General features: G+C 39.0%; 1 protein-coding gene across 2 annotated transcripts; it reads right to left on the bottom strand.

The window, feature by feature from the left end:
• Positions 1-1,625: 1,625 nt before the first annotated feature.
• On the bottom strand, positions 1,626-25,196 carry thbs3b (thrombospondin 3b). 2 transcript variants are annotated; one of them, XM_030063232.1, is made up of 23 exons: positions 25,044-25,196; positions 21,350-21,556; positions 19,379-19,626; positions 18,273-18,375; positions 17,623-17,649; positions 16,484-16,566; positions 16,309-16,360; positions 15,427-15,575; positions 14,695-14,835; positions 13,632-13,706; positions 12,852-13,004; positions 12,369-12,479; positions 11,724-11,831; positions 10,071-10,230; positions 9,077-9,195; positions 8,350-8,402; positions 5,837-6,030; positions 5,292-5,470; positions 5,018-5,066; positions 4,676-4,872; positions 3,020-3,192; positions 2,629-2,768; positions 1,626-2,091 (listed from the first exon to the last, which is right to left on the bottom strand). In XM_030063232.1, the coding sequence occupies exons 1-23, from the start codon at positions 25,114-25,116 to the stop codon at positions 2,036-2,038; spliced, it is 2,850 nt and encodes a 949-aa protein (XP_029919092.1). In that variant the 5' UTR covers positions 25,117-25,196; the 3' UTR covers positions 1,626-2,035. The 2 variants fall into 2 exon arrangements, with proteins under 2 accessions (XP_029919092.1, XP_029919093.1); XM_030063233.1 differs by lacking the exon at positions 1,626-2,091 and having other exon boundaries at positions 2,637-2,768; positions 3,034-3,192.
• Positions 25,197-26,025: the final 829 nt, after the last annotated feature.

Genomic DNA, 26,025 nt, shown 5'->3' with positions numbered 1-26,025 from the left:
ATGAATTGAAACATGTAAGTGTTACATAATGATAATTCTAAATAATGGAGAGTTTTCATAAATTAAGGCTTAACGATAGCTTCATGTTCCAGGTCCTTGTCAATAGCCATGCATTGTTGCCATATGAAGTTTCTCACAATCATCTTTTTAAAGGAATTTAGATGTATAGGATTATGTTGCCTATGAGATGCAAAAATATTTCCAGCACTGTAAAGACCAGTGGTTCATGTGTCCTCAGCTAAATGAGGATTAGTTTAATTAGTTTCATTTCACATTTAATTCACTAGAAATTGCTAAAATGCAGAAAAATGCATGAGGGATTCTTTCTGGTTTAATCTCAGCATGATTTGTCAGTGTAAGACAGAGAAACAATCTAACCGCTTTCACACGCATATAATACTGAACACACACTATAGGGCAAAATCACTGGCTTGTAAGTCAACTTGGGGGTCCAAAACATGAAAAAGTCTTAAAACCCCTTGTATAGACCTATACAACTAATCAAATAAAAGTACATATGAAATTATAACTTAATTTTTAAATGATGTGGTGTGCATATTAGCCATTTATTTGATTAATTTGGATTCACAGCACTTGTTCTGTAGCCTATTTGCTGCATAGTGTTTTAGGTACTAATCTTACATCTAGACGTTTTTTTGTACCCTAACTGCCTCTAAACATTAATTAAGAAATATGTCATTTTGGTCCTCACATTGAATTAAATAATAAAATGTGAACAAGGACCTCTTATTTATCTGCTCTAGCGGTTCATCAGGGAAGAGCAAGGATTCTCACTGATCATGTCTGAGTCTTTGTCATGGTTGTTATTTCCTACCAGCTGATTGTTGTTGGTGGCTGTAGTTTTATGTCTCCTTCATTTATGTCTTATGTAAGTAATACAACAGAGTTGGAGCTTTTAATGATATGATCCAATGCCTACCTCAGGTTAATCACATGACTCACGGAGTCCACAGTTAAGGTATTTATTAGGAATTCACTGATTCACAACTATAAATATACATATAATTTTTTTTCTTTTTGAACACATTTTTTGGGAAATTTTCTGGTCCTACTCTTGTAACGTTTTCAGGTTATTTCTTTTTAGTTTGTCCCATTTTTTGGCAAATTCCTTTTCATATTTCTCTCACATGGGAAAAACATGGGGAAAAAAGGTGATTAGCAAATTTGAAAAAAACATACCAGAACATTTGTAAAATAAATAAAAAATAAAATAACATAAAATAAAAATAATACAAGAAAAAAAAATCAGAAGATGATATATACATACACACACACACATACACACATACATATATATATAGATATAGATACACACAAACACACACACACACACATATATATATACATATACATATAAATATATGTGTGTGTGTGTGTGTGTGTGTGTATACACACACACACACATATATACACACATACATAAGTACATTTAAAAATACAGTCAGTTGTTCATCGCTGTAGTTCCACAATAGCTGATGACCTCAGTTGTAGCTGCCTGAGGGTGTGTTACATCGCATTAAAGCGCTCTATTCATGATTAGAGAAATGACTACAAAACGACAGTGTAACAAAACTCTACCAAACAGACTGGATTATGTTGTTTATTAAAGTGAAATGAAAGGTACAAGTCTGATGCCTGAAAAAAGATCCCAAACTGTCACTTCAGTTCAGTAACTGTCAAACACATATACAATACTTCACTGCCTAACTGCTGTCTGACAATTGGACATATTAAACACACAAATAAACGTGTTAACCATGCACACACAGTACTCAACAATATAAAAGGCAAAAGGGTGTGACTTTTGAGTTAGCTTTCTTATAACCATTTGTAAAATTTATTATGGAACTAAGGAATGACTTCAATGTCAGACGTTCCCGCTTACTGTCTAATATACACATTGCAGGCAGGCGCGCACACACGCACACATGCACACACGCACACACGCACGCACACACACACACACACACACAATCCAGTAAAGCCATAGGTGAGTATTTAAGAGGATGTAGGATCACACTCTAATGTGGATTGTCTTGCGGTAAAACTCATAGTCTTCTGGTACAGTATCTGCAGAAAAACAGAGATATGGAATTAGGAAATTTGAGCATTAGCATTATTCCAGCAACACTGAGCAAAGGGCATCACAAAACATGTACGCTCCTTAAGCCCACCAGAAAAGACTCTGAGAAACAGCAACCTTTCCTTGCTTTTTGCAATGGAACACACAAATAACCCACCCATTGTGGCTGACAGAAGGTATATCCATTTGGCCTAAGAACTTAAATGTGACTTGTGATGGATCTCATTTGAGTGCCATTTTTTTTTGCTTGGTCTTTTTTGGGGTCTGTACTCTTTCAGTTTTTTTCATTTGTAATTTGTTCCTGGGTTCTAATGAAACCAGCCATCTCCAACTGATTAGCAATTTCAAGATACAATTTACATTTCCTAGTACCATCTTCTATATTTTCCTGAAATTCAGGAAATGTCCAAATTGAAAAAATACTTTTTTTCTTTGCAGACGACTGCACGCTCTTTGATTTCTCTGTTCTTGTTGTTGAAAAGGCCAATATGTGACCATGACCTAAAAGCTGATGGATGGCCTACCATTGCACCGGTAGCCCAAGTTGGACCAGATGATTTGCTCTTGGGAGAAACAGAACACGCCCAATCTGCCTCCCTTCATGGAAGAGTCGATCACCACACCTGAATCTGCCACCAGTGTTGTGCCTTCATATAATCTCACCCTGCCAACAAGACAGTTCATTCAGTTAACCTTACAACATACACAAGCACTGTTACACTTGGAATGTGCTGGAGGGGTTCAAGATACTGCTGTGGACAAAAAAAAAATCATAATTCAGTAATCAGAAGAGGAAACAAAAAAAGATGTGCCCATGTACACCTACAGAAAAAAAGACACACCACAGGAATGAGCACTTTACGCCAAAAGTCAAACATTGCTACTTTATATTTTGTCTGTGTTAATGAGTGACACCTGATGTATCCCACATGTGGGCGATGACTGAGGTGCCAGCGGTAGGACGTCCGGTCCCTCCAGCCCACATTGCGAGGGTCCTTCCACAGCAGGGTGACCTCACCCGCGGTGTCACCCGTGTGCCACAGGGCATTACGCAGAAACTCACCTGGACCTGTACGGGATTTCACAGCCTATACAGATAAAAGAGGTCAAGTCAAGCTCTGGCAGGTGCAAACTGCAGTGCTATAGAACATCTCTGGCTGTCGTTGCTCAAAGGACGCTGATTGGTCCTGATTGCATGTTTTGAGGCTTCCAGTCAAACTTATGCATGGGGCCTCCATTCAGTGGCCTTGAAAGCCTAGCACACTGGAACTTAAGAAAACACATTCAAAAAAGAAAAAATAAGCAAATTAAGAAAACATCTTCATCAATCTGACAACACATGCAGCATTTAGAAAACATGTTGTAAACCCAGCCAACACCACACAATATAGAAAGACGCAACATTTAGAAAACACGCTGCAATTCCAACAAACAACATGGAAGTGTTTCCAGAGGACACTTAAAAGTAATGAACAACAGTGCTGTCAACAGTGGGCGTTTCTCAATACCAAGTTTGCCAAGTTCGGATTTGCAGACTTTTGAAGTTCGGACTTGGCGAGGTCGACTCAGGAATACAGACTTGGAGGACGGATGGTTGTTCTGCAATTGGAACAGCAGTGAACTTAATGACTTCTTCATCTCAACTGTCTTGGCAATATTTAATATAACCAGATATCCTATAGTGTTTATAATAAAATAGAAAAATTATATAAACACTATTCTGTCTTTTCATAATCATATTCCATTGAATTTAGCTAATTTAATTTAAATAAATGACAGCCTACAGCTCAGAGAGGTACTATTGATATTATAATAATTACTACAACTCTGCCTCATTCTCATTTTCATGGGCTAATTTATAAATTTTACAGTTATGAGTTCTCTCCTCCAGTGTTGCTGGTTGGTGCAAAATGCATGCTGGGATACCTGGCTGTTCCAAGTCCACATAAGTCATCAACCGATGCATCCTCGCTAAAAGGGGCGGAGCAAGAACACATCCGGGAATTTGGACCGAACTTGGTCAGATGGGAACTTTGAATTGGAACAGGACTTGGGTCGTGACTGATGACGTTTCACAAGTCCGCAAGAACACAAGAACACAAACACAGAAAAAAACGCCAAGTGAGAAACGCCCAATTAGTTTAGAGACCTTGGAAATGTGTGTTTGATTGAAGAAGACAAATGTGCAAGCCTGCCAGTGTTTTTAGCTGACCTTACATGGACCTTTTATCAGCCTACTAACATTAGTCACACTTAAAATGCAAAATTCATTTTCAGCATTCCTAAACTAATTTTGAGAGTCAGTGTTTACAGCAACCAGACGTGTTCATCATTTTTAAGCATCCACTGGAAACATTTCCCTTGTTGTTTGGTGTAACTGCCGCATGTTTTCCAAGTGCTGCAAATGTGTTGTCAAATTGATGAAAATGCTTTCTAAATGTTTTCTATTTGCATGTTTTTTCCTCAAGTTGCAATGCGTTGAGCTCTCAAGGCCTTCATTTTACAGCTCCTTTAAGTACGTAGTATTACCAAAATTAAAGTAACTCAATCTCTGTAGCTCTGTACCCTCACCTTGAGCTGCAGGCCTGGCTGGGCCATGGCCCTGAAAGGAAGAGACTGCCAGTATGTCTGCTCAGTCTGCTTCCACATCACCACATAGAAACTGGATGAGTCCTGGTAGCCAAATATGAAGCCCACATAGTCATCATCAGTAGCTGTGTTAATGTGGAACGTCCCCTCAAAGTCCACTCCATTAAAGGCTGTGTACCCTGACAGGCAGAGGGAACATTTCAACTGACAGTCAGTAAGTAGGACAAATTCCATGTCAACATAAGCAGAAAAAGCAGATGGGGGAAAAAGAGAGGCAAGTAAAGAATAGCTCTAGGTTATATAATTTAGGGTTTGCGGATTTACCTATAGCTAAACCTGGGTCACTGTTCATGGTTTGGACAATCTCCATGCCCTGAAAAAAGGAAAATATGTTATTCTGAATATAATGGCATTAAAATTTAGCTATCAGTCAGCATTAATAAACATTCAGACAAAAATCAGTCTGTGATCCATGATCTCATAAAAGCCATGACTATAAGTTTGGTTACCTAATATTTCATCTCATCTAACAGAATGTAATCTATTCATCCATTTATTTTCATGTTAGGAATGGACATATATTTTCACCAGTGGCCACCTTATTGAGGACTATCCAGTTGGGGTCAATTTGAGCATCTCCCTCTGGATCCAAGATGACCGTTTGGAAAGAGCGGAAGTCAGTCATGGTGACCTCTGAACTCTCTGGACAGGCGTCTAGTGAGTCTACCACTGAGTCACCATCAAAATCTGTCTCACACAAATCACCAACACCATTTCCTGGTTGAAACAGAAAAAAGACAGCTTAGACAGCTTAGACACAAGAAAATAGCTTTACTGTTGATATTTTTTGGAAATCACAATCATCAAACTTAGATTTTGTTTGTTTTGTTTTGTTTTCAATTAAGGTGGCTATTTCTAGGAATGTTAGCTGGGGGGAAGTCCACCTCAATAGCAGGAGGCTAACAGTTAGCATTTGGGGCATCCAGCCAGTATCCAGCACTCAGTGACAATGAGAGGAAGATAGAGCCACTACTGTCCTACATAACAGTGAGGGTGGAAGTGAAGTAATCTAAACTTTTTCAAAATCAGTGAACTATCCCTTTAATGTTCGTGACAAATTTTTACCAGTAAAGCCATCCATACCATCATTGTCTAACTGGCTGGGGTTTGCAACAAGTCGGCAGTTGTCCGGTCCAGGAGGTCCTATGTCAGGGACACCATCATTGTCATCGTCATCATCGCAGTCGTCTCCAACCCCATCATTGTCAGAGTCCAGTTGAGAGCTGTTAGGAATGTAGGGACAATTGTCTCTGCTGTCCTGGTGGCCGTCACCATCCCTGAAATCAACACGGTGTTAACATTAATCACTCTCAGATACAAGACTAGACTTCAGAAACAGCACAGTAGCAACTCTCATGAACAAACATCTCTTAACTGATCCAGGAAAACTAGTTTTGTCGGGTAACATCCTGCTGTGTATTCATAAAGTTCACCATACTGGGTTCAAGCTACTGTTGGTTTAGTGCCTTGGTTATGGCAGTGGTGGAGTATTTTTTGGGAAACTTACAACCTGTACTGCATTACATTTCAATGCCAAATATCATACTTTTGCTTCCACTACATTTCGATGAAGGTTGTCATTACCTGAAGGTTGTCATTACCTGATACATTTAAGTATAATTTTGAGGTCAGCTGCTGATTTTTTTCTTCTTGTCTAAAATGTGATTGGCCAGATGCTGAATTCCTCACAGGAGAAAAACCAATCACTGTACCTGCTCTCAACTGGGTTTGATGTACAGTTAGGTCCATAAGTATTTGGACCAGAGGCGGTCCTGGCTAGTTTTGCGCCCTGGGCGAACCGTCCCCCACCCCCACCACATCAGGCCTATCATTTGTTAACATCCTATTAACTAAGAATAACACACTAGAAATTACTCCTAAAGCTATATCACATATAGCTTACAAAATGTCATGTCAGTGTATAGGAAGTTATTTAGGTTACCATAGACCCACGTATAGCAAAAAAAAATTAAAAATTCCACAGTCAGGACATATTGTTTACCAAATCCACAGACTAACAGGCCAATGTGAACTTGCACTTGTTGTGTTGCAAACACAAACTAGCCTATGGGTGAAATTAATTCCATGACATGATGCCTAAAATTCTAATAGTTGCTAGTTCAGCAAAACTAAAAACCAAAAAAACCAAAAAAACAAACAAACAAACAAAAAAAAAACTTCTGTGGCTAAGTGGCAATATATTAGCAAGAGGCTAATAAATAGGGTATAGGCTACTGTTTCATTACATGCACAATTAACGTCACGCATAGAGACTTGCATACCTTTATCTTTTGAACGTTTCTCCTCTTCTTCTCTCCTTCTCTTTCTGAACTGGGCACCTGATGTTTTTTTTTTGGCCTTTTGTCCATGATACTCCATTGACTTTTTGTTGTTGTTGTTGTTGTTGTTGTTGTTTGGCATTTTCACATAACCCAATAAATTACATGTAGCTATAAGGGGTCTATATTAATTTTATGAATGAAATACAATTTATTTGGAAGCAGCAGTTTGTGTTGTTTGGCCTGGGATCTTTCATATCAGAGGTTAGTCTATCCCCCGCCCCCCTCCCCTTTGCTTTTCCTGAGACTCACAACCTGCGCACAGCCTCTGCAGTCGCAAGTTGATCCCCCGCCCCCCTCCCCCTTGCCTTTTCTTCTGACACACATGACCTGTATACATGACTCTCAGCAGCAAGTTGACGTGATAGTAGGGGCGCCTTAGCGCCCACTGCACCAACTTGACATGGAAATGAGCGATATTAGTGTAGAAACGATTTTTTTTTTTTTTTTTTTTTTTTTTTTTTTTGCGGACGCACTTTTTTTTTTTTGGACGGCGCTTGTGCGCCCCCAAGTAGATTGCGCCCTGGGCGGTTGCCCACATTGCCCATAGCAAAAACCGTCCCTGATTTGGACAGTGACAATATTCATAATTTTGCCCTTGTATAGCACCCCAGTGGATTTGAAGAAACGTTTTGAATACTTAAATATTTTTAAAAGCAGGTACTCCAGTATGTTAATTCACATAAAAATGTGACTGAGTAGGGTAGGCACTGAAATATCTATAAATTTAAAATGATGAAAAATACGAAAGTCTTAATACATTTTTAGTCATTGAAGGCATACTTTATTTTCATAATTGCTCCTATGTTTGAAGCAAACTGTAGAAAAACATTGTTATGGTTTTGAACTAAAGGACAAGCACCCCTATTGGTTGTCTTTGTTCTTTCCTCTGGCAAAACCTTATTTGGGTGGAAAGTTTAGAGTGCGGGGTTGCCTTTCCATATAACCAAAATCGTGGAATGTGCCTTTAACATACATATAAAAATTAGTTAATGTAATGTATCCATGGACATTAGTCAACAGGGTGTCACTAAAACTTAGACTTGCAAAGCCCTTCAAAGGAATAGTTGACTTCAAAATGAAAATACAGTCATAATCCACATGTCACTTCAAACTGCAAACTACTAAAGTTAAAATCTTTTTACTTCCTCCAAAAAACAAGCGAATAAAAATCCAAGATTTTCATCATGATCTCATAGTTATGCATGCAGTGTTCTGAGGTCTGAAATGAGGGTTATCCTGATGACAGTTACTTACATATCCTCGTTGGTGTCACACACATCGCCCACCAGGTCGTTATCTACATCTGACTGCGAAAGCGGGAGGAAAAATAACAGGTATTATACGGTACATGGCATATTTCTAAATGAACAAAAATGGATAAAAGTATGAAAACTCATTGTGTAAACCACTGCACAGTGAAATAATGTATAAAAACAAGGGCTGAAGCAATATAATGGTCTTTTTTGGAATATCAGATATTGGTGTGTCCATGTGTCTCCATGTGAAAGAGGTAAATCTTCAGTTCTTTTGAAATGATTTATTCAGTATTGTTTGACAGAATTTCTCTCAAATGCTTTGAACTTGCAATATCCTTTGTTCACCTTGTTTAAACATTCAGTAAAAAGAAATTAATTTTTGCATATTAACTTTAAAATCCACAGATATTGAATATCAGCACAAAATATTGGCCATCAGCATCTTCGATTAAAAAGAATACTAAAAGGGCATTACTGGTGTGAGAGAGACTTTTCACATCCATTTTGGAAAGTTTGGTATTATTTCACTCTCTCCCTGAAAAAGAAAAATTTCTCGGAGAAGTAACATGAGCTACATGAGCAGCCAGTTTAAAAAAGAGATAGACTTTAAAAATCTTGAACCATTCCTTTAATTTAAGACAGGGTGAAATGACTGAAAAAGAAATTTTGATGGGTCAGTTAACTAACTGTCCATGTGATTTCACTAGATTAGTGGCCTGTCTGACCTGCATGGGGTCATTGACATCAGGGCAACTGTCACAGGCATCTCCAACTCCATCTTCATCCCGGTCTGTCTGCATGGGGTTTGGGATCTTGGGACAGTTGTCCAGCACATTAGGAATACCTATAGGGATAGGAATAGTGCTATAGATTAGAAGTGAAAAAGGCCTTTAATGATGTAATCACATCTACAATTGATTTTCTTTTATCTGAATCACATTGGAAAATGTAACTTTGTATGCATGTACAGTTTTGCGTTTGGTTAATTTAGCTTCACACTGCCAATTAGTGAAGAAAGTAATCTTTTCCAAGCATAGATTTGTCTCATTAACTCGTAAACCTCTTGGGATTGTATCCTATTCTATCCTTTTTGTAAGATTATTTTTTGGCATTTCCACTTTACTAGACAGTGACAAAAGAGAGAGACACTTTCCAGTCCCTCCAGGATTTCACAATTTCATGATCAAAATAACAATGCAAAGTAAACCAAATCATGTGAAATCTGCGCAACCTTGCAATTTTGTCCTATCTCTGCAAGTTAGCATTCTGCAACCATTGCATTTTACCAAAGTATCATTGCACACATTACCAAATTTCCATTTTTCATGTTCTGAACAAGCAGGCATGTTCAACACCAATGTTTTACATTTACCAACAGAAATTACTGCCAGAGACATTGCAAAGTAACTTCTTAATCACCATGATAGAGGCTACAGATCTAGGCCTATAGGAAGTGCTAAAGATGAGTTTTTAATTTTGAGTTGTTTCTTCGGTATGGCCAAAATTGCACCAAAGTTTTTGAGAGAAGCTGCCATGAAATCAAGCATTTTAGGCTGCAACAGTCTCCAGAAAACTGTGAACTGCTGCAGGCAGTTCTGCGATTGGCCTCATAATTCGTAACTGAGCTCTACATGACTCTAATTAGAATGTGAGGTCTAAAGAGACAAGACTGAAACAAAGAAAACTTTGAAATCGACAGAAGGTGGACAGCTATTATACCATCTCCATCAATGTCACTGTCACAGGTGTCTCCGATGCCATTGCCATCAGTGTCTCTCTGGCTGCCGTTGGGGACATTGGGACAGTTATCACAGGCGTCACCATATGAGTCAGTGTCAGAGTTCTGCTGGTCTTTGTTGGGGACAAGGTAACAGTTATCCTGCAGGGACATAAACAGACCAACACAAGACAGTATAACCAGAGCTATTTAGTGGCTTTGGCAGACAAGGATATGACATCCAATATCTCTGTCACACTGCATTAACTGTTCTGCATTAACCAAAGACTGGACATTAATATAGGTCAATGTAGGTTGGGACAGCCTTAAAAAACTGGGAACTCCTGAACAAAATTTCTGTTTCCTAAATGGAGAGTATTCTAAGTGACTGATGAATGGCGTTGTACCTTGAGAGTTTTTGATCGCATATCTGTTCTGGTTTGATTTTAGTGTCTTGTGTTACAGAAAAGGCTGGTGAGGTCTGTACCAGGACTTTGTTCAAGGGATCATATGATCAGAAATCACTTTAAGAAACTGAGCTGGTTGGGAATTCAGGCCAGAATAACAAAACCAACGCTTAAATAAGGTCAATAAGACTGTCAAAATCAGAGCTCCCAAGAACCTGGACAACCACTCTGAAGAACCATCACCATCTGACACACAGTCCCCCCGATCAGTTTCGAAAAAAGACAAAGCAATGCTTTGTTTTATATACCGGAGCACTAGATTGAAGGAGCTTCTTACCTTTAGCCTTTGACATGATAGTGCTTCTATAAATGTTAAGACTGAAGGAAACAGGTGGCTCTTTGAGTATCCTAATGAAGCTCAATCATTATGATACTAGATAAATGAATTTAAGAAAGCATTGAAAAATGCTGTGTCATGTATTATGTATGTCTTATGTAACATGTATGTTATCCAAAGTTGACATTCTGATAAATGTCTGAGGTCAATAAATTGAGGACTGTTTCTATGTAGTTACACAATATAAGTAATATTTTCATGTAATTACAATAATTTGTGGAAGTACTATGAGGTGCTTTGTTCCTGATTCAAGGTTACTATGATTAGGTTATTTTTTCCTAAAAAAGAGTACTTGGTCTTGTTTTTTATATTAGCACTTTGTTTGAATTCATTTATTTGCTAAAAGCATAAGAGATGTTTTGCTATGGAGGTGAATAGAGACACAGTATTGTGGATCAGCAGCTCAGAGAAACTAATGAGGATATATAGCCGGTATGTGGATTCATATCACACCCATGTAACTATACAACCCAACACACTTAAATTTTGCTCTAAAAGGTCCCTATAAATCATAGCTTGCCCACCTCCACTGGAATGTCTCACCTAGTGGAGAATCTTGGGGGACGTTTGGGAACAAAATAGCACCAGGAATGAAATGTAAAAAGTGAGCACTTCCTGTATGTAAACAAGTTAATGTGCTTTCAGGTGGAACTTTCCTGTAATTTCCAACTCTGTCTCAAATAAATCACTGCATGTAAAGCATCAAAATGAAACTTCCGTATGAATAAATCTGCAATACATGTTGAAAACAATTGCCAAACACTTATGTAGGATGAAATAATGTCAATGTTCAGTCTTGGCCAACAGGGGGAAATAAAGTTTATAGATTTCTTGGCCCCTCTTCTACTCACCTCCAGATTTTTGATGCCATCTCCATCAGCATCCTCATCACACCGATCACCTATACCATCCCCATCAGCATCCTCCTGACCCGAATTAGGCGTGTTCACACAGTTGTCCTGTCCAGAAAAACAACTTGTCCGTAAAACAATGGTTTGAAAACACTTCAACATAAATTTGAGATTGCTTTGCAAGGGTCAAGGAAAACCACATTGACCACAAATAATACAGTTAGGTCCATATGTATTTGGACAGTGACACAATATTCATAATTTTGCCCTTGTACACCACCACAGTGGATTTGAAATGAGGAATCAAGACGTGATTGAAGAGCAGACTTTCAGCTTTAATTCAAGGGGTTGAACAAAAATATGGCATTAACCTATAGTTCGAAAAGGTTCATTTGGTCTACTTTTTTCACATGAGAGTTACTGTTCCTTTCCTACTGTTCCTGATGGATCTGTCAGATCCACCAGATTGACCAGGCCCCCTGCTGCTCAGTGGTCTCTGGAGGAGAGAGTCCCAGGTGTGCAAGAGCATGAAAGCTCCCTCATCCCGGTTGACGGTATCCTTAGCCCACTTCAAGATCACAATAGTTTCATTTTTTGGAAAGTGTTTCTATTGTCTGTTAAAGTTGGAAGTGAGTGTAGACTTACAGGTCGGCAGTGGATGTCATTGTCTATGCAGGGCAGAGCTGAATCAGGGTAGCCATCTATGTCCGAGTCCGGACCGCAGGTATTCCCGTTACCTGCCCAGCCAACATTACACTACAAGACACAAGACGTTATCAGTGTGTTGACGCACTACAAAAACATTTTGGGAAAACATGGTCATCTTATGTTTTACATATAACCACAGATATTATCACAAAAACATCATTGTATGTCTGGTTAATATCTGGCTAGTAGTGAAATAATAACAAATTTTCAAAATGGCTGAACTGTCCCTTTAACACAATACAAAAAAATCCTCCCACACAGTTATGAAATGCTCTTTTACACATCAATGTATACATTAGACTGACATCAATCAAAAGCAGCTAATACATCAGTTGACACTATTAAGTGCAATCCCAGATGAAGACTGTGGGAGGATCATGTGTGGGACAGGAGGCAGAGGGAAAGAGACAAGAGTCTGACCTGACAGGAGACCTCGCCGCTGCGCTGCATCACGCAGTGAGCGTTGACATCACAGGGGTTGTAGCCCAGTGAGGCACAGGAACGACGCAGGAAACAGCCAGTGGTCTGGTTCCCCTCAAAACCCTCCTTACACTCTCCACACCTGAAGGAGCCCTGTGGGTGTGGGTGTGTGTGTGTGTGTGTGTGTGTGTGTGTGTGTTTGTTAGATACAGCACAAGTGTTTTTAAATTAATTGTAATGAAACTAGCCAGATAGCCTGACCAGAAAACACGCACAAAATATGATCAGTAGGAACAGGACAAAAACTGGTGCTAGTTTACTGTTAGAAAATATGGAAAAAGAAAAAACTAAGCAGAGGACAGCCTGAAACATGATGCTCCATAGGCAAAGGGCATGATTGCACTGACACAATACAGAATACAGAGTACGATACAGACAACAGACCGTGTTCACAGCAGCCACATGAAATAGCAGGGTAAACACAGGTATTACTCATGCCATTAAGGACCATTTAGGTCTAACAGAGCCAGTGTCCTGCTACTGTTCATGCTGGATTGCTGGAAAGGCTCTGCCACACTTAAATACAACAGATCTTTACATTAGTAACACCTGTGTTTACCCTACTATTTAATGTCAAAATGGTAAGTAAATAAGTTTTTTTTTTTTTTTTTTTTTTTTAAGAATATACAGAGGGCTTGTAAAGCGGTACAATAATAGTGGTTACATTGCCAGAAAATCTGGTTGGTGATAGTGTATGTTGCTGATGTGGTTTGAACTCACCTCTGTGTTTATGCAGACTGAGTTGGGAACACAGGCATTGGGAAGCTCCATACACTCATCTACATCGTGACACTCCTGCATACAACAGCAGCAGCACATGAGGGTGGTGTTAGAGTTATGGGTAGAAGGGAACATCATCCACTAAAGGGACATGAACTATCATCTATTAAAGGGGCAACAAGTAAGGCTTTTACTGCCCTGTGGTAGTAGAAGTTGCAGTTTATTTTATTAGTTTCATGCCACCTTGGCCGATCCCACAAGGGATTATACATCATATTTACAGAATATAGCTGAAATATAATGCATGGTCTTGCTTTGTACATGACCTTATGCTAGTCAGGCAAAGAAATTTTAACTAAAGTAAAATAGAGCACCTACAAAAAACAGGAAAAAGCACTCCATAGAGTGTTTACCTCCACCATCACTCTGCATTTGTCAGGATATGCCAGTTCCACATGTTAGATATCCACCAAAAATTAATAAAACACATTGCCACACCCCTTTTTGGCCAATCAGTGTGAAAAACTAATCTGTACTTCCTTGCCACATGAACAACTTTTCCACAAAGTTTCACAATGCTGCATGAATCAGTTTTAAACTTACATGCATTTATATGCCACACAGAAAAAGTTCTGAGATTAATCTCAGAATTCTGAGAAAGTAAAAATCTCAGAATTCCAAGAATAGTCATTCGTCAGAATTCTGACCTTACTCTCAGAATTCTGACTTAAATCTCTGGATTCTCATGTTAAGATCAAAATTCTAAGTTTTTCCTCAGAATTCTGAGATTAATCTCAGAACACAACTTTAAATGTTTGTGTGGCCCTAAGCCTCTTCTGTAGCTGCTGCTCCTGATGTTTAGCCCAAAGTAATGTCTTTATTATCAATGTATCTGGTTTAATTGGGATCAAAACTACGCATGCCTAATATCTGAGTGCTCGATGACGGCACAGAAATGATGTAACAATAACAACAACAACAATAATAATAATAATAATAATAATAATAATAATGACAATATAGGTTGCCTTTCTGTGTAAAATGTGTCATGTTTTCATCATACCTGATGGTGGCTCTTGGCAAAGTCAACTCCAACCCCACTGAGTTCAGGCCCAGAGTAGCCAACAGGACAAGGTTCACAGCTGAAGCCCTTGGCAGTATTCACACAAGTCTCCGGTCTGAAGCATGGCTGGGCCAGGATGCACTGGGGGCAGGGGGAAGGGGTTTAGCTTTCAGAGGGAGCTTGATGAATCCACAACACGACCGCTAATAATCCCACCACAGCAAAGAACATGCTAACAAATGATGAGGCTAAAGCTGGGCGATATGGACAAAATCAAGTTTCACAATAGCCTTGGTTGAATACTTTCACATCGATATTTTCATCCATATTATTATTATTATAGGGATGACTGTTAATGCTTTCACAAAATTTTCTTCACAATACAGCAACCCATATCACAATATTATGATATCCAAAATCCCAGCGGATCTTTAGTCTTATATCACAATACTGATATAATATTGGTATACTGCCCAGCCCTAGATGAGGCCCATTAAAATTTTTGTTTTCAGCACCATATTGGATTTGAAGCCTGATTAAAAAGTAAAAGTAAAACACGTTATGGCCACGGGTCTGCTAATGGCCATTTTTGCTTTCAAAATAATTGCTTTTTAAGGATAGACTCCTTTGTATTTTTGAAATTTCAGGGAACAAAATTCCAGAAAGGACACTTCATGCATACACTGTTGCATTCTTCTAGAAATACTGTACTAGTAGCTACACATATAATACCTCATCAACATCCTGGCAGTAGGTGCCATTACCCATCATGCCATCGGGGCAGAGCCCACAGTGGTAGCCTGGGTATTCCCTGGTCTCTGTGCAGGACACACCCTTGTAGCAGGGGTTGGGCTCGCAGCGAGACTGGGGCTCATGGAACCCTGAGGACACAGCAAGACACTGCAAAAAATGTTTTGGTGGACTCCGCCTGTAAGAAAACTCTTTGCACCTTGTATCTGTGTGCTGTGCCATTCATATGTTAGGTTTCCAGTCTAAGAACTAAAGTCAGAGGTGTGACACTGATGTGACAACTTTGCTTTATGGCTCACTGCTCACACATCGCCACCACAGTCCAACACAACACCTACATTACTGCATCCAGTACACCTGACCAGAGGTCAGTCTCAGGATTCTTCTTAACCTCACTCATGAATAAGACTCCAGAATACCTGCAATTTACCTCCAACTGCTCTCTTTCGACCTGGATAAGTCAAATCATCTCTTTAGCCCTTCTAGTAATAGGGGCTAATGGCCCACTGATTGCCCAAGGGCAAGGCACTGCTAACCGTGGCCTGGGGCAGAGTCAAGGGTCAAAGGCAGGGCTTACCAGGCTTTCCCACTCGCACAAAATGGGCAGGATGGGTGCCTTTTACACTGAGGCGGCATGTTATGGGCAGGTTTTGGGGCAATACTGTGGAGCTATCAACACAACAGTAGAAACATAAATGGTACCCTTTTTGGGCTGAATTTCTCTGAGCATGAATTGCGGTGAATAATACACACAGGGGGAGTCAGCCTACCCTTGTATGGACACAGTCTGTTTCTGCTGGAATCCCATTAGCCTGTTGGGAGACCTACTAACCTGTTGAACTTAATTGTTGGAGTCATACTAACCACAGGCTTGACACTCCAGGATTGTGTTCCTGATCAGTGACATCTCCTTCACCTGCACAGGTAGCATGTACATTTCAGCAGTCATTGCTTCAAATAGACTCAGTAATAATCAAGCTATTACCTTAAAATGTTGTGCTTACATGACTGCCTTGCCCCTCTTCTTTATATTTCTCACCTGTTCCCTGATGTCTTCTCGGAGCTCCCCCAAGATCTGGTTGAAGATAATCAGCTGGCTAATTAAAGCCTTTGTATGGTCACCTGATTCAGACATGGCCAAACAAAACATGTGTTCAATTAATTTCAGTGTTTTCTCATAATAATTTGTATCTGTCTGACAAGTTTTGACTGGCATTGCTTCGTTCAGCCCAGTGAGACAGGTTGGCTGAAAACCAACTCCAGTTCACAGGGGACCGGTCCTTGAGATCTGTTGTTTAAAGTGCATGTGTATTCTTTCTAGGAACCAAAAAGTATTACTGTTTAACAATGGCCCAGCATAGCCCATTCAAATGTGAAGCTTCTCATATTGAAATAACTGTACAACTGAATAATTAAAGGTGCCACATGTATTATCAATGGTGTATAATAAATACATCATTATCATATTAAATGTAATACCTTGGTACAATTCCTGTAAACAAATTAGGTCATGGTGGAGATGACTGGCAGCTTCTTACACCAATACAGTGGTTAGTGATGGTGTTTCTCTAAATGAACACATTTCCCAGAAACCATGTTGCTTCCTGTCTCTGCTCTTTGAAGAGGATAAACATGTCACATGTAACTTTTCCATCAGCCTTCCACCATTTGTCATTGCCCAAAACCAGTAAAGACCAGTCTTCTTGGTATTGGTCATTTGTTTGCATTGATTTTTAATTCCAGAACACACACTAAGATTTTTTTTTTTCAGAGAGAGAGATCTTTTTGTACAGCTCATCAATATCTGAAGCGACATTTATGACACTAAAGAACAGAAGCTGCTCCTTTCCTCATATCCTCTCGAAGTACTCTGTCAAATGACAGGAATCTATCTAAAGAGAGATCACTAGCAACAGAAATGTTGAGACAAATAACGTCTTTCATGTTTAACATGTAACATGTTTAACAAGACCAGCTGGATTTTGTTGGACTCATTTCCACACACAGTCTCAGTTCCAAAACCATTTCATAGATAGACTAAAATTTCAAACCATCAAACAGGGCCATCTCACTCACTAGTGGAAGAATAAATAGATAAATAAATAAACAAATATTAAGGGAGAGTATGCAACAGAGAAGAAGAGATGAAACTTGTTTAAGGTCATATAGTGGACTCACCCAGAATTCCATTTGCATCAGTGCTGACTGCTGAACAAGAGGGGAAAAAACCTTCAGTCCATATGATCTCCACTTCCACACTAAAACTAATGCCCTTAAAGTGGCAACTAGTACAGACTAGTTGGTTTATAATAGAGCGAGTCTGACACATCATAGAGAGGGTAAAAAAGTTACACCTATAATATCCACTCAGGATATTATAAAAACAGTAGGCTAATACAGCATACAAAAATGCATCCAAATAGTAGGGACTGCAAGGTAAGATATTTGTAATTCATTTAGCACAATTACAGCATGACACCTACCTTACAAACAGCTACTACAGTAGTTGCATTCCACTGCTAAAGTAATAAATTCACACTATGTGTATCTCTTAGCTTTTCAGCTTATTATTAATAAAGTATCATATTATCATTTCATTAATTTCCGTGAGTGTACGTGACAATGCTGAAGGCAACATGGGCTATTTTAGGTGGTAAATGTAACCTAGCGATGGACGACAAGCAACATCTTGGGCTCGGGTCAGGTTTTAATACAAAAAAAGAATGCCTGTCAGGTTCAGGACAGGCTCAGCTACTATGTTCCCGTCTTGGGATGGGTTTGGACACAAATATGTGGGCCAGTCCACACTCTAATGTGAATATGCATACCTGAGTTCTGTGAGGCAGCATCACCTTGGAAAGGACAGTCAGCCAGAAGTCCTGCTTTGGCCAAGGAGTCTCCAAGAGCCAGTTTTAGAGTGTCCAGTGAACCCTGAAATATTGGGAAACATAGAATAAGTCATGAGTTAAAGCTTGCAATATCATTACTGATGATGCAATCAATGTAAAGTCAGGGTAAAGCACAACTTGCCTGTGTACACTAAAACACTTTTTTTTTTTGTTATTGTTGTTTATGTAGTATTTGTATTTTTGCCATTTAATGCAGACAACAGTCAGACTAGACTCAAACAATATTGGCAAATCATTTATATTACGTTATACAACAGTTAGACCCGACCAAGTGATTTGTTTGAACAAGACTCATTCTGTGAGCACTGACATCCAGTACAACAGCACCCAGACATTTTAGTATTATGTATAATTCTACTTCACAAGGGTTCTGTTATAGCACAAATCAGTTCTGATGGAATTATTTGTGTTGGTGGAGCCGAAAAATTGGTGAAATAAATAAATAATCCCTATCTATTGTAGTTTAGTACAGTTAACTGAGAAATGATGCTGTTTGTAGAACTGTAGAGCTGTGATTATCTTTGGCACTTGGCCACATCACAGCCATGCTGATATTCAGTGGGACAGCACAACCTCACATGTGATTTTGCTTAATTTTGACCTGCACTGTGCACCAAATGGAGGTGCCAAACCTCAACCACGTGACAGGAGAATATTTGAACAACTTGAGATGTGGACATTATTACTACAATTCAGATTCAGAGGTCAGGCACAGTAAACCAAAGTTGGACAGCTGCAGTGGGACATCCCTTTACTGCTTCCAGAGCACAGGAATGCCCACTGCTTTGATTGGCTGGCGGAGCCAATTAAAGCACTGAGCCAATCATAGCTATGTTGTCATTACAACAAATTTCTGCTTTCGAGTTCAGAAGCATATGAACGCACCTGTTTTTTATGTCTAACATTGCAAATGCGGAGACGGGAGCCTCCCAAAAATCCACTGAGTACATGAACGCAGTGTAATGGCAATATGACAAAGTCTGAATTGACTTCCTGCATGGAGTGATGTCACATGTGTCAGTTACCTGTAGTCTGGCATAAGCCTTCTGCCCATTCCGGATATCCACCGCCTCTGCCGGGAGCGCAACCAATGAGGGCAGGCCTTGTGCCGAGTCAGATAATCGACAGTTGACATAGAGCTCCAGTAGGAGGTGGCTGCGTCTGAGCCCACCCACCCGGAGGATCAGGGACTGACTGCGTCCATCAGAGAGAGCTGGGTTCTGGAGGTTGACGGTGTGAAGCTTCCCGTCCTGGCGAACATACCTCACCAGAACTGACAGATGTTAAAGGCAGACCTATAAATCTGCTTTATTAACAGGAGATTGTTTTTTACACATTTTCCCCTCTACTGAAAACAGCATGTTAGCATTGTGAGCAGTCTTCATTGCAACAAAACAGAACCTCTAACATAACAAACAACACATACAAATATTAACAATTCTAATAATGAAATAGCAACCAAATCCCACACACACTCTTTGATGCAATTTCCAGTCAGTTAGCACAAATTTGTTAGTTTCCTGTGAAAAGGCAAGGGATGTGAAATCCTACATATTTAAGAGGCTAACATGAAATGTCATAGCTACAAATAGATATGCAGACGAGGGTCAGGATGATATGTATAATTTCAATATTGGCCTTTTATTAAAGAATGAGTAACACCAAACCCAAATCTTTGTAGAGCCTGACATCTAATGGTATTTGGTGCCATGTCACCTTCTACAGAATACAATAAGTGGTTATATCACCTAGTGCCAATGATCAACCAATAGCAGATGGCAATTTCAGAACTACTTTATTTTGACTGTGCACAAACACACACACACACACACACACACACACACACACACACACACACACACACACACACACATATACATAGATAGAAAAAATTCTTGTAACTCATAGCCCGTAGCTCTGGTGTTGCCCAATTCAAGTGTGATTTCCTGGTTCTGCCAGGAATTGGTAAAAGTTTAATTTATCAACTCGCCCTGCAAGGAGCCCTAGCTCTGTCCCAGGGAGATAATTTTCCTGACTAGCCTGTTGTTAGCCTAGCCGGAGGCTTAAAACTGTCCAGCCATAGAAACTAACTCCCTAGAATCACCCTGCCTTCAGTAAATCGTTGGCCCAAATATCTTTCATTGGCCTTGGAGCTCTTACATTTGTTATGACCCCTTTAACCAACAAATTAACTTGGAATAAAAGCCCCAAAGTGTCAGCATTTACTGACATTTCTGTGGCTGGCTAAAGTTGCTAAGTTAGACTGATCTGCAATAGCACTGCCATATACACCATAGAAACTGAACTGGACGTCAGGCATCCCATTCAGTTTCTATGGTTGACTGAAAACGGCGTCCCAGCGGTTGTCAGTCAGTAGTGAGTAGTTAGTGTTTGTTCTGACAACAGAAACTGGCTAACACGGGTACAACTTCAGACTGAGTAAGGGAGTGGAAATGGAATGGTCCTTCAGTCTGAACATCGGGCTAAACTGAGGGCAAAATGATTGACTGGAGTCACTCATGTTTGCAACATGAAGACTGACAGCCTTGGCTTGCCGTGGCAGTACTTTGTCTTTTTCCTTGATTTCCCCCTGAACCCTGAAAACAATTTTGTTTTGGCACCCAACCAAGTCCCCTTTTATTTTTTTGTGAATAAAAGAATCAGAAACACTGCAACATTTTTGGAAGTGTTAATAAATATCTAGGTGGAAGACAATTTCTAAAAGACAGTTAATATAGGCATTACCCTCACACCCTCACACAAGTGTTCAATTCCCAATGTTTTGAGTGCTAAATCAATGATTATCTTTTTTCTGGGATTAAAAAATAAAGTAGATGAAAGTAGAGGAAGATTAATACAAAAGTAGATCAAGCTTAAAGAAAAGATCAAAACCAACAGAGCTGGAGCTTTGCTGGTATTTATTCCACCCATCTAATTAATGGCTGTTTGATACCTGTGTGGCTACGTGAATGACAAAGTGACTGAATCAGAAATACCTTTGTTGACCTTGCCCATTAGCGCCACCTCCAGGTACTTCCTGTTGTCGTCTTTGTTGTAGAGGCCCAGCAGGACTCCTCCCAGCTTGGGTGGCAGGCGGACAGTGGAAACCAGATAAATGTCTGATGCCACATCCAGTGCTGCTGACAGCTTGAGCACAGCCTGGTCCGCCTGCCTAGCATCATGCAGCCCTAACAAGTCAATCACTAGGAGACGGATGGAAGAGGGGTAAAAAGGTTTTGTCAACATTTGATTACCAGCAGCCATTTGAGTGAGTATGAGAAGGATTACCAGTAGTATTATCCAAGGATGGAAGAAACAAGTTACATTTTCATTCATTTATTTTTATGTAAATATGTGTTCACTTAAAGGGATAGTTCAGCCATTTGAAAAACCATTATTTCACTTCCCCCATAGCTGTTACGTAGGACAGTAGGGACCGCAGTGGTGCTCTCCAGGTGCTAAAGCACCAATGGCTTCACCTCTTGCCTGGGACTTGATCCAAATGGCTGCTACTGTTTAAACATGTGAGTACTTGAACAGGAGTGAGCCACGGGTAAGCAGCAATAAATAATAACTAGAAGGTAGCATAAAACTATCCCTTTTTTTAAATGTTTGGTGCTTATCTTGATCTACACAAAAGCGTTAAATGACCCAGAACGACTTTTATTTTCATACACTGTAAAAGCAAATGAATAAAAGGAATTTATCACCCCTTTTGTCAGCAGGCATAATGCATAAAAGTAGGATGTATTATAATGGCAACAAATGATTTTTTGGACCCTTCAGTGGGTGTATGCAATATCAACAAATTGTTACAGTTTTTAATATAGTATAATCAGATAAAATACAGGAGAGGGACATTACTGAAAAAGGATGGAAACACACCAGTTAAAACACTAAGTGCTATCATAACAACAAGACTCATATAATATTACAAACACTAACTTATTAACTATCTGCTTAGAATACAATTGCATTGCTACAATAGCAAGTGTTGTAGCAACTGGTTATAACTACTATATAACTACATTTTCAGCTCTTGATGTAATAAGAGTACCAACTAACAATGTAACATCTTGAATTACTGCATTCTAATTATTCTAACCAAGTACTTACTTAAAGGACCATACCATTGATTTTGAATGTTTGGTCCATTTACCACAATTTCTCCACATTTTACATTGCAGCAAACCACTTCGCAAATCATGTGGGGGTACTCAAGATTTCAAAATATAATCAAAATCCCTTGATTTTCAAATGTGAATTTGTGATGGAAACACTCATCTTCTAATGTTCTGTTTCTGCAGCTAACAAAGTCATCAACATTCGAAAACCACAGAACTGATAATTGGCTGGGGAAAGCAAATGTTTCCTCGGGGACTATTTTCCAGTGATGGAATACTGGTGTGAAGAAAGTTTGAAGTCTCTGAAAGTTCATTTTCATATCATAGTGGAATGAATGGAAACCAATGGCTGGAGAAAAAGTTGGAGAATATTGGATTTCTAAAATACAACTGCTTACTTCAGCAAGAAGATTATCAGTAACATGGAGTGAATACATTTTGTAGTAATGATGCCAAACATGCAAAATCACTGGTATGATATTTTAAGCCCATTATTACTCAGTCAAAACAATATCCACCCCTTATGAAGTACTATTCATCAGTTAATATTATGATGTTGTTACATTATTTGGGAGTTAATTACATTAACAGGTAATTAATTAACAATTTCATTTGCGAGACCCATTTTATTACATTTTGATACTTATATATTATCAGTTGCTACATAATGAATAAACTCATTCATTTGCCCTTGGCCGATCAGACACAGCAGCCCTCTAGCTGACTGTATCAGCTTTGAGGGGAAGGTATTTCGTCATTTTAAGCGACTTGAGACTTCCCCTCCTCATTCTCCCAGTTTTTGTAGACCACATGGAGACTAAAGGCTTAGCAGTGTTGAAAGGAGGAAAGATCAACAGGACGGCAAGCTTCTTGCTGAGAGAGTCCTGCCTTAGATAAACAAGCTTTAATACAGCATACTGCTGCTTTGACTGATGACCTTAGATTGCATTCCAATGGCTTTGCAAATGTGTAGTGGTGACCTTTTACTTTTAGAGCTCTTTTGGGAGCATTTTGGAGGAGAAGTTACCATGCAGAGGCTGAACTGTAGTGGCAGCATGGCATGAAAATACCATCTTTGTACTGTATTTCTATTGTATTCTTTTCCATACTGCAGCACTAGTTCTCATTTGATTTATAACAAGCATTGTTCATTTTTATTTAGTCTTTTGAATAAAATGCATTTTAGTTTGAGTCACATTTAACATTTAACATTTAAGTAGTTTTAAGTAGTTCACTGTTTTGTTACATAGTCTTTTATATTTTTTTATTTTCTCTTTTTCTATACAAAGTTTTTTTTATTTTTCTCTACAAGTTTTTATGGCCTTTGCTTGGGGTGGGGGCACTGTCATTTGAGATGCAGAATAACCTTTTTAAACTAATGCTCTTACTTTTACAATGATGGGTTGCTTCTTGTATTTCCCTATGAAACATAGCTTTTGTTATTATACTGCACTAAATATCAAAGTAAAGACTGTCCATATGTCCTTTCTTCTTTTTTCTTCTCCAAAACGCGCTGTTTTTAAAGACATGTCACACAGACACTTTTATGTAATGCCCAGCTAATTTTAACTCTGCGTGTGTGCTGGTCATATCTGTGCTATCCAGTGGTTTGTTCCTTTGTGCCCCTTGCCAAACTAACATCTGGTAAACACAACCTCTGACCTCAGTTTGGAGATACCCTCCAAACTGAGGTCAGAGGTTGTGTTTACATTCATCTGTTTCTGGCAGTATGTTCTTTATTTGTTGATAACAAAGATGAATTTTTACACAATTTTCATCCAGTTTTCATCCTACAAAAGGTTTCGTTGATGAATACTGTTTTAGTCAGTTAAATTAAGACAAATAATGACAAGAAAGCTCTGCACAGAAATGACAAAGCTTTGTAAGAAAGTGACAGATTTATGTAAAAAGTTTATGTAAATTTATCAAGTACCAGAATAATCTCACTATGATAACAATCAGCTCCTTCTTTTATTTTTTTTTCCTTATATGCATAGAAAAAGAAATAAAAGTTCATTCACAAGAAAAAGTAAAATAAGAAATTGCATCTGCTGACATTTCAGTCTCTGCAGAAACAAAAACAAACAAACAAAAAAACAGCCAAAATAACATGAATTAATGAGTCAGAACATTGGCTGGAAGTGAGAGAACAAAAATACTGATGCAGCTGAACTCATCTACTACAGGAAAATGCCCCAGTGTTCAGCACATAAAATAAAAGGGGAAAATGAGATTCATTTATTCTGATCAAGGACTGAAGTCACGAAATCCCTTTTATTCCAGGACCTAGTTTTTCATTAAAACTTCCCCAAAACAGTTTGCAAAGCTGACCAGTTTTACAAGTTTAAGAACAGTTTGTGCAGTGCTAGAAACTGAACACAAAACTGATGTGTGAACATGAGGCTCCCTCTTAACTGACTAAATACAGACTGCTAAATCCAAAGCCTCAAGCTTACATTTACATGTTGTGCCTAAACTCACTGATACATCATCATTACACAGATAAAGTGCTGAATCCAAAGTTCTAGAAAGTGAGTTGAGCTCTGAAAGTGAAATTTCTTCTCACCTTGACTGTCTGAAGCTCCAGTTGAGCTCCACAGTGCAGCCAGGAGTAGCAGACCTGAGACCAGCCTCTCCATCGCCAGCAGAAGGACAGCAGACACTGTGAAAGCCTCTGAGCACCAAGATACTGAAGGCTGCTCCGAGCGGCAGGAGGAGTGGCATCAAACTCCTACCCAAATCAGAAACAGGAGCTGATCTGCAGTCAGCAGGCTCGTCCATCAGTGGACTTCAATAATCCTCAACATGGGGTCATGGCAGTAAAACTGAACCACTGAGCCCAACACCAAGGCGGGCTACTACTGCTAGTTAACATCACAATCACAGACTTGTGGGACAAAATTCAAGGTTCAGAAGTCACAACATCAGTTATACAGAAGTGAACTGAAAGGGACAGTTCACCCAATTTAAAAAAAAAAATTATATAATTTGACTTCCTCCTTAACTGCTTTAATCCACTCAAAGAGGGTTTAACATCACTTTCCAAGTGACACTTCATGAGAAGTCCATGTCCACACAGACACTTTTTTGAAAACTATTTATTTTTTCTTTAAAAAAAAAAAAAAAAAGCTCCTTCCATACAGTAGCATATCTGAAAATATCTCTTTACACATGAAGATGCAGATGTTTTTATAACATGAGCATGTGCCAAGAAGCTGAGAAGTGACTGCAGTGGCTTATTGACATTCTAAAGTTCAAAATGTCAAAAGTTCCTCCTGTGGTTAAAGTTCAAAATCTCTTCATGTCCAAAATTGTTGACAGAGGGTTTAAATAAAAGATTTTTTTTTTTTTTTTTTTTTTTAAATATCACCACATGGATGTAGCATCAAATGCACATACAACTTACTGAGTGTACGCAGACAATAGTTTTGCTCAAATTACCATTTCTAACTGTATTTTTCCTGCACTTCCTGTCTTACTCCACTCCAGAGGAGCAGCAGCCAGCACAGAGACAGACGTCAGTGCTTGAGTTGGCTATCATTTGCTTT

Source organism: Myripristis murdjan, chromosome 11 (genome assembly GCF_902150065.1).
Source record: "Myripristis murdjan chromosome 11, fMyrMur1.1, whole genome shotgun sequence".
NCBI lineage: Eukaryota > Metazoa > Chordata > Actinopteri > Holocentriformes > Holocentridae > Myripristis > Myripristis murdjan.
Note: the sequence above shows the minus strand (reverse complement) of the source record. Positions and strands in the feature narration are given on the sequence as shown.